This window comes from Tupaia chinensis, unplaced genomic scaffold (assembly GCF_000334495.1).
Source record: "Tupaia chinensis unplaced genomic scaffold, TupChi_1.0 Scaffold000709_1, whole genome shotgun sequence".
In the NCBI taxonomy this organism is placed as follows: domain Eukaryota; kingdom Metazoa; phylum Chordata; class Mammalia; order Scandentia; family Tupaiidae; genus Tupaia; species Tupaia belangeri.
Window position 1 is genome coordinate 1,249,325 of NW_006160232.1, and position 9,300 is coordinate 1,258,624.

The 9,300-nt window shown below is 52.8% G+C and overlaps 1 protein-coding gene and 1 non-coding gene across 4 annotated transcripts in view; one reads left to right on the forward strand and one right to left on the reverse strand.

The window, feature by feature from the left end:
- Positions 1 to 1,835: 1,835 nt before the first annotated feature.
- Positions 1,836 to 1,897, forward strand: MIR130A (microRNA mir-130a). The gene has a single exon (NR_129464.1). It is a non-coding gene; the product is annotated as a microRNA mir-130a (primary transcript).
- Positions 1,898 to 6,087: 4,190 nt separating this feature from the next.
- YPEL4 (yippee like 4) overlaps positions 6,088 to 9,300 on the reverse strand; it is a 6,789-nt gene continuing 3,576 nt past the window's right edge. The window contains exons 1-5 of one of the 3 annotated variants that reach the window (XM_027776727.1): positions 8,018 to 8,588; positions 7,582 to 7,906; positions 7,396 to 7,439; positions 6,967 to 7,075; positions 6,088 to 6,745 (exon numbers count right to left, since the gene is read on the reverse strand). In XM_027776727.1, coding sequence (XP_027632528.1) covers positions 6,656 to 6,745; positions 6,967 to 7,075; positions 7,396 to 7,439; positions 7,582 to 7,722 — 384 coding nt within the window. In that variant the 5' untranslated portion in view covers positions 7,723 to 7,906; positions 8,018 to 8,588 and the 3' untranslated portion in view covers positions 6,088 to 6,655. Of the gene's footprint in view, positions 6,746 to 6,966; positions 7,076 to 7,395; positions 7,440 to 7,581; positions 7,907 to 7,999; positions 8,589 to 9,300 lie in introns of those variants that run through there. The other 2 variants (XM_027776726.1, XM_006160818.3) reach the window with 2 other exon arrangements.

Here is a 9,300-nt window from a genome sequence, read left to right on the forward strand (position 1 = left end):
ATCCCATTCACAGAACATGGCTTTCAGGACCCTCCCGGTCTCCTCCTCCCGTCGCCATGGCTGCGGGGAGGGGGTAGGAGGAGACAGTTGGGGCCAGCCCCCTGCCCCTGCTGCTCCTGCTAACCCCCCACCTGCCCTTTCTCTCCCTTCCACGGGCTGGGCCCCATCCCCTGCTGCTCTGGGGGGCAGGGGCCGGAAGATGGTGGCCAATGAGGAGGGGGAGAGGAGAGAACTTGAGCCGGGCCTCCCCTCCCCCATTTCCTCCTCGGTCTCTACACTCGCCTCTGGAAGGAGCTGGGGATGGCTCCTGGGCCCGCGGTGGGGGAGGGGCCCTCGGCTGGTGAATCGCGGCAGCTCCTCTGGAACGAGTTGGGTTGGAGAGCAGAGGGGCTCTTGGTCCCGCCCCTCCCCCCTACTCCCTAAGGAGAGGTCTGGGAACTCCTTGGGGAAGAATCTTCCCCTAGCCTCTCGGAAGCTTGTCGGGCTGTCCTGTCTTGGCCCCTCTGCCCCCTGTTGGCCCGATCCAGTTCTCGGCTGGGACTGCTTTGCCCCACCCCAGGAGCGAGGCCTGGCGACTGACCCTAGCCGGGCCTTGGTTCCCGACCGTTGGAGCTGAGCAGGCTGTGGGGCAGGCACCCGCGTTTGCAGGTTACAGGAACAGACGCTGCAGGAGGCACGAGAGAACCTCTCTTGCTCCCTGGAGGGGTCGTGGGGGGAGTGGAGGCTATGGGGAAGCCCAGAACACAAGCTCCCGCCCGGGATTTGTCCTCCATTCCGCCTGCTGGTGGTGAAATGGGGAAAGGGACGCCCAGCGCTTGGGAGGCCATGGTTAAACAAGGCACCCGAGGGATACCCCCATCCTCTGACGCTCTGGGCCACGGAGCTCACGGGTCAGAACTGTACCATGCTCCCCAGACCCTGGCTCCAGCTGGAATGTGCCACGCTAGAGGCTAGAGTTCTGCGGGCTCTGAACCTTTGGATGGCCAGGTGTCTTTACAGGGCTGTCTTCTAGCTGTGGATTTTAATCAGTCTTACATTGTTTGCCCTGGGCCTAAGCACATTAGGCTGGGGTAAGACGAAGGCCTGGATGAGCCTGAAGACTGTATAATCAGAGTTCTGGAACAGGACAGGAAACAACTGGGATTCTAGTCCCTGCCAGTAAAAGCCTCTCCCTAACTCTGTAAGAGAGGAGCACCTTCACCATTTTATTTGATGCAAATTCATTTAACTGCTTTGAAAACGTCCCAAAGAAGATGCAAAGATGGGGCTTCAGCAGCTTCTACCTTCAGGTCTGGAGGCTTCTTGACTGCCTGAGCACCTGTGACAACACACTTTTTCTTGGAGTCCTGGAGCATCATCTAAGATTGTTGCTTTGAGCCCTAGAATGCCCGTTTATTCAAACTTAAATGGACAGACCTCTTTAGAGTTAGAGGGGTCTGTGATCCTGGGCGGAGTCAGGCTCCTCTTCTCTGGACTGGGAAGTGGCAGAAATACAAATGAGGATGAACAGCCTCATGCAGTGACCCCCAGACATCAGGGATTGTTGCCAGTCACTTGAGAATTGAGTGCCAAGGTCTAGGTGTCTCTTCAGCTGCCTCAGTGGACCTGTCTTCCTGCCCTGAAACCTCAAAAAAAAAAGGTGGTTTCTGTGCTAGGAGGGGCATGCCGAAGGCAAAAGGAGGGCCAGAGAGGACATAGAGGGTTGATGCTGAGAGTGAAATAGAAGGGAGGAAAGCCAGGCTGAAGATAAGGAACCCTAAGGAGCCGGTGAGCTGAGTGGGCCGGGCCGGGAGACGGTGAGGAGGCAGGGTGGCATGCCTCTGCTGCTGGCCGGAGCTCTTTTCACATTGTGCTACTGTCTGCATCTGTCACTAGCAGTGCAATGTTAAAAGGGCATTGGCTGAGTAGTGCCAACCTGCGCTGGCTGCCTCCTCAGCGCTGCCGTTTCCTCTCCCATCTGGGCACCGATCAGCTACCCTGGGAGGGATTTGGAAAGCCTCCCTTAGACATGCCGCTAGCTCACATTTCTGGAGCTACTTCTACGAGCACTGCATGTGCCAGACATCGTATGCATTATCATGAACCCTAACTACTACTTGGGAGATAACATCCCCATGTTACAGATGAAAAACTGAGCCCTGGGACCAGCAGATGGCATAATGGTTGCATCACTGGACTCCCACGTGGGCAACCACAGTTTGAGTCCCAGAACCAGTGGCTTAAAACTCAGGCCGGGCGTCTGCGCGTGTGTAGCCAAAATCCCAAGAGGAGGGGGGCAGAGAAGAAATTGTGGCATGGCCACCCCCTTGTGTGTCGGGAGGATATTTCACTTCTGTCTGGTGAGCGCATGTACCTTATAGCAAAAAATCTCTGAAGGAACTAGCAGTTAGCATAATGGCTATGTCGCTAGACTCCCATGTAGTCAACCTCCGTTCGAGTCCTGGACCCAGTGACTTAAACTCATGCCAGGCGTGTGTACATGGGTGCCCAAGACCCCAAGAGGAGGATGGAGGAGAAGGGATTGTGGCATGGCCATCCCCGTGGGGGCTGATTTCTTGCTTTCTGTCTTTCTGGCGAGCACATGCACCCTATACCAAAAACCTCTTTAAAAAAAAAAAACAAAACTGAAAACAAAACAAAAATGGAAAATCGAGCCCCTCCCCCAAAAGAGGTTTAAACAGTTTGGACAAAGTTACATCGTTCTTCAGTCACACAACCTAGCTTTAACTCTCCAAAGTCTGACAACATGCATCTTTTGGTGTGGACCTCTTTGGCGTGATGTGAGTAGGTTCTCAACTGGGAGATTTCCTGGCTGAAGGGCGGAAGGGTATGATGCCATCTGCTGGTTGTATGAGGGTATCATCCAGTCTCAAGGCTTCAAGGATAGAACTGGTGGCTTCTTGGCTTCCCTCACTCAACCTGGGATGGAGAGTGAGTGGAGAAGACTGGGACAATCTCTGTTAGACTCAGAGTAGACCTCCGTGAGGAAAAGAAGATGCACAGGAAATGAAAAAGGGTTAACTTGTGAGGTTTCCCAGAGAAAAGGGCCTGGGTGCTGCTTGCCTCCCAGATCTGCAGCAGCCTTCCTGTCTCCACCTGCAATGCTCAGCGTGACCCCTCTTGGTCATCGTGTTTGATAACGATGCTTCTTGAAGGTACATCTATCTGGGCATCTAAGATTTGGACAGTGCTGCCCATGGCCTGAGCTTAGAGATGAAATTGGATTCCTTGAGCCAAGCTCACAAAGATTCTTAAAAGGAGAGATTACAAGGGATTTGAGAGTAAAGATTGCCATTTACTTTTGTCTCCCACAGTGCCTGCTTGGCTTAATTAGAACGTCTTACAGTAGATGGAGAGAATTTATTTGGGAGAACTTTTTTTAAAAAAAGTTTGCTTAGGGTGTGTGCACCTGCTTTGGTGGAAGACACAGAGGGAAAGTGAAAAAGCACCCTCCGTGGGGTATGGCCACATTGCCATCCTTTCTCTCAGGATCTTGGGCACAAGTGCCTGGGATGTTTCTCAAGTCACTGGGTCCAGGACTCAAACCATGCAGTTGGCCATATGGGATCCAGCCACCTTAATACCCCCTTTTCCTCCATTGGCTGGCCTCTGAGAGAGCTTAAAGAAGTTTGCTGGTTTGTTCCTGATTTTTACACACGGGGTTTGGAGCTTGTGATGGGTTCCTGAACTCTGGTGCAAGAAGTGGGCCTGAGAGGGAGCCGGTCTCTGAGTCTCCTGTAGGAGCTTCAGAACTGTCAGCATTGCTGGGCATGGAGACTCTGAAAGGTGGGATCTCTTCTTTTCTCTTGCCCAGGCAGCTTCTCCATTCTAATGTTGACAACGGGATTTGAGAAGGCACAGTTAACTTTGTCTCTTAAGCCTATTAGAACTTTTTGTGTGTGCTGGAGGGTACTTATGAGGGAGAAAGTACCACCCCACCCCCATGGGGTGTGACCACGCCACTATCCTTTCTTTTCTACTTCGTCTTTTTTGATTTGGGGCACACATATGCATGATTGCTCGGCCCCAGACTCAAACAGCATACTTGGCCATGTGGGATCACCTGCCTTAATCACCAGGCCACAGGCTGGGCCTAGTCAATGAAAATTTCTATTTGAGGGGCAAGTGGCATGGAGGTTAAAGTGGCTGGGTCCCACATGGCCAACTGGGCAGTTTGAATCCTGGACTAGGTAGCTTGAAAAACACCGGGTACATGTATACGCATGCCCAAAATCACTTTGAATCCTGGACTAGGTAGCTTGAAAAACATTCTGGGTACATGTATACACATGCCCAAAATCAATGGAAAAGAATGGAGGAGAAAGGATTACAGTGTGGCCATCCCTCCTGGGGGTGTCTTCTCACTTTCCCTCTCTCACAGTCTCTCTCAGGCAAGTTTGAAAACCCAAAAACTGAAATAAAAGCAAAATTCCATTGGAGCCTCCTGTCTAGGCACAATATAATCATTTGATGATGCCACTCTACACTTGTTAAAAAATAAGAATTTCTTCAGGACCAGCAGATGATGTAATGGTTATGTTGCTGGACTCCCACATAGTTGGCCACGGTTCAAGTCTCAGACCCAGCAGCTTAAAAACTCACACCAGGTGTGTGTGCATACCTGAAATCCTAAGAGCAGAAGGGACTACTGCATGGCCATCCCCCCGAGGGGTGACTTCTCATTTTCTGTCTCTGTCTCAGTTGCTCCAGTGAGCACACGCACCCTATAGCAAAAAAAAAAAAAAACTCTCAAAATTTATTTTCCATTTTTCCTGTAGCCTTAGGATGAAATCTAGATGTTTTTATATGATGTATGGCCCCTGCCTTTCTCCTGTTTCATCTTTTATCTTTCAGCCACTTGGCACAGTTTTTTGCTTCTGCAATACTCCCCACTCCTGACCTTTTCCTACCCTAACAGTCCTCTAAACCCTCCTTTGACAACTCATATCTCCTGGGAGCTCCCGAGCTGCTTTTCCATCCCTGCCCCAAGTCCTTATCACATTCTGCTGGAATTGGCTGGATATTTTCCTCTTACGGACTGAAAGCTACATAAAGTCAGGTGCAGCCGACCTTGCTCACCACCAATCCCCAGTGCTTGACAGGTGCCTGGAAAGTAATAGGTATGCTACGAGTATTTACAATTTCAATGAATGAATCTAGAAATAACACTATGGTTTGCAAAATGATGCTTATGATGTGTACATTCTTCCTCGTAGATGTTGGACACCCACCAAACAGGGATTTCACATCAATGCACAAAACAACAAACTTCTGGGGTCACATGGCATTGATGCTGTGGTTTTGAGCTATTTTGTTCCACTTCCTGTCAACCGCCAGGGCAGCACCTTGGCTGATCAATTTCTCTTTTAGGCTTAAGTGTGCCTATGAGCTAGCTGACCAATACATTACAGAACTGAGGTGAAAGGTTATGGGATCCAAGAAAATCTTTGTGCTAGGATGGACCTCTCCTGGTTCCCCAATTCTAGATCCAGGCAAAAATGAGCTCATGGTCAAGGGCTCCAGTAGACACGAGCTGTTTTGGATGTTCTAGCTGGAATACAGCTTACAGAAAACTCAGCCCTCTTCCTAAGCAAAACTACTGAATGCTCAGCCCCTTGCAAAAGCTCAAGTGGGAAACCGAGGCGAGTTGGCTGGGTCTCGCCAGAGACAAAGGAACTGGTGCCACCTAGTGGTGTGTGAGGATGGACCAAGGTGTGCGAGCGACAGGGACAAGTACATGCACCAAGGAAAGTCAGAGGACCGTCCCTCACAGCTGCTTTTCCCATTTTTATTAAAAATAGACCCAAACACTTTTATGTATCATACAAAAGTTTCGTTCGCTGGTGGCAGCCATGGGAAAGCCTGGCCCCGCAGCACTGATTCTCCACCTTCCCTCCAAGGAATTGGATCCCAGGGAACAGTGGCTGGAGACCAGAGAACGCCCATAAAGACTGCTCGCTCTGGAAACGCCCAACTAGGGGTGGGGGCTCTTCCAGGACAGCTTTCCCCACCCCACCCGGTGGCAAAAGTTAGATACTCGAAAGTGCCTGTGTAGTGCCAAGATAAACGAGTGGAGTGAAATGGTAACCCTGGTAGTTCTTTTATTTCCCAGGACCTGGGATTTAGGTTTTCCCTTCTGCCCAAGTCCTTTCTCCTACAAATGCAGGTGGGAAACGTCACCCTCTCAGTCTCTCCATGTCTGAAGCCAGGATTTCACTCCAACCCAAGCTTTCTCTCTGCTGTTCTGTAGCCTAGGTTCTACCAGCTCCATGACCGAGGGTTGTCTGCTGTTTACTCAAAAAGGGTGAGGTGAGAACAAATTCCTCCCCTAGTCTTCTCTGCCTGAGTTTACTCCTGCCATCGCCTGAATCTTCAGAATCTTGGGGCCAGAGGGGGCCACGACCATCCCACCCCAGTTCTGTCTCTCCCTGACTGCTGCCCACTCCTGAGCCTTGAACACCCCTGGGGTATCCCCAGGCCCCTGTTCCAAAAAGGGCCTGGTAGTGATGTGTGGAGGCAGGGGAGGGGTTGGTCAGAGCCTGGTCTCCCCCAGGGGTGGGGCAGTACTCATGCTGGTATGGACTGCTTGGCAGGGCCAGGGGCAGGTGGGGGAGGGTGGGGCATGCGGAGGAAGGGCACAGCCTGCCTGAGCCCCTCAGTCCCAGCCGTTGTCCTTCACCATGTGTGACATCTCAATGATGTACTTCCCTTCTTTGTACTTCTGGCTCGTCTCAAAAGCTTGTTCCTGGTGGAGGTGGAAGCAGCGAATATAGGAAAAAGCAGTTTCCCTCCCCACCCCGGCCCCACGACCATCTGTATTACCCCCAGGGATCCCCACCTAGTCCAAGTTGGTTACTGGTTATTGTTCTTTCCTCTATGGTCATGCCACGTTTCATGTGGTCACTGGGGCTTGGGGGGAGTCTAAAGATGTCCACTTTAGGGAGGGGCTCTTGCCCAGGTACTTACATATTTCCAGCCCAGTGTGGTTTTGCAGCTCTCGCAGAAAATGTCAGCTACCGAGTGGAGCCCCGTGAGCAGAAGGCGCTGTTCAGCCGGCCCACACCCCACGTTGACCCTGTCTCAGGAAACAGGAAGGACGCAGTACCCAGTGGGGTTGCTCTGTCAGTCCAGCCTCCAAAGAACTCAAAGGAACTTCCACTTAAAAAGTACTGGAACCCCTGTCTTTGGCAATCCACACCCCCTTCCATGCCTAGTCCTGGGCCTTCCTTTTCCAACCCAGTGATTTCAGTTTTGCTCATGCTTCCCACAAGAGAAGTACATGCTGTTTCCTGAACCCCTTTGCTGCAAAAGCCCAAGGTAATGGCTTGTCCCCTTGCTCCCCTGTCATAGAGGGAAAGTATTCGCACAAGCACACATGCACAAAAGGAGACTCACACGGAGTTAAACAGGTAGGCTCGGCCATGGCTCCCTTGGAAGGACTGTGGAGATAGGACAGACGGTTGCCAACACCAGGTGGCCCTCAGCCCCCACTTTCCAAACCCCTGCCTAGCCCCGAGGTGATGCTGGGGCAAGCCTGGCATGAGAGACAGGCGGGGTGGGGCAGGCCACCACTTAGCATACCTTGGAAATAAGCTCATCGTGTTTGGCCAGGTGTGCTCGGCAGTGGACACAGCTGTAAGTGCGGTGGCAGCGGGGCAGGTAGCTGCGGAAAGTCTTGGCGGGGAGGCAGGCGGGGCCTGGGCCCGGGTCGCAGCTGGGCATGACGGGCTGGAGGACAATGCCCTGGCGGGCCGGAGGGGCTGGTGCTGTGCAGCCCCCACACAGACGGTCGCAGGTGAAGCAGCGGAGCAGGTTGGCTAGAGCCGTGTTTCAGGGCAGAAGAAATGTGGGGGGGCTGCCCGGCCAGGGCCCCCCCAGACGAGAACCAGATAGAAACAGAAGTCACCTGGGAAGAGGGGAAGGTGCATCAGGGGAGCTGTGACCTCGTGAGGAAGCCATCCTGAGGGCATGGAGGAGATGGGACTCAGTTCCTCTTTACCCCTACTTCCCCTGTCACCATCGACCAGCTCCCAGCACCAGCCTCCTCGTCCCCTGGACTCCCGTTGTTTTGTCAAGCATGGCAGCAGTTCCAGGCTTCTGGCGCCATAGCCAGGGAGTCCACGAAGCTCCCTCCTGGGTGGCAGCAGCCTTCACCATTTCCACTGAGAGCAGCCCCAGGTGCTGCCTGGGGAACGGAACGACTGGCTCTGCAGGTGCCTCTGCTGGCTTCTCGGCCTTTCGTGGGGACCGGGGATTGGCATCACAGAAGCAGTGGTAGACGCTGTGTCTCTGGGGCTCAGGGCCTTTTAAAAGTTGGGGCTGCCTGATTTTTTTTTTTTTTTTTTTAATTCATGGCCTCCATTTGCAATCCGATTGGTCCTTTCTGCACTGTGTGGGAGGGAGAGCAGGCTGGCAGGCAGGCAGGTACACAGGCCCTGCTCAGCCCTCTCCTGGGGCAGGTCCTGTACTCTGGGACTCCTCTAGAATGTACGGATGATTCCTTTGGTACCAAAGACCTCAGGTGAGGCAGTGCCCCCATCCCTGTGCCTTGGTTCACTCCTTCTGGCCCGGAAGAAGCACTTGCTATCTTGCCAGCTCCTGGGTCTCTTTTTACTTTTTTTTTTTTTTACTGTTTCTTAGCCCTCAGTTAAAGACTTATAGGCACCCTGCTGTGGGAGGAAAAAAATATGTTTTCTTAAGGCAAAATAGACCGTTGGAACTAATGGGGAATAGGTCCCAACACAGGGAAGCCAGAAGTCCTGGGCTGTGTGGGACTGTGAGAGAATAATGTCCACAGTGAACAGTGGAAGGGACGACTCTCCTTAAAGGCTGTGCTTTGGGGCACGAAGCAGAAATGTTTCTTTTCTACCTTCTCCTAGGGGCAGGGACTCCGTGGGTGACTGAAGATGAAATAATTGCTGGGTTCTGATTAGGAGCCTTGAAGAAGATGTTGGCATCTGCCCACACTCCACCCCCGGAGTGGTGAGGGTGCCTGGGGCAGAGGATAAGCAGGGAGGTGTCCTGTGTGGGCTCTGATAAACAGGTGAGGTGCCGTCTTCTTTGTGGGGTCTTACGCCCATGGTGGGTGACTTGGCTCAGGTCTTGTCCAGAGCTGCAGCTGGGAGCTCTGGGAATGCTAGACCCTAAGCAGAAGAGGCAGTGCACTGACCGGCCAGCCAGGGCAGACGGCCCTTCTCAAGCTGTCCTCTGCGGTGGCCACACGGCTCCAGCTGTTTTATTCTCCCCGAGGGCCGCCAGGCAGTCTCTCCACAAAACCCCCAAGAGAGACCATCTTCAGTT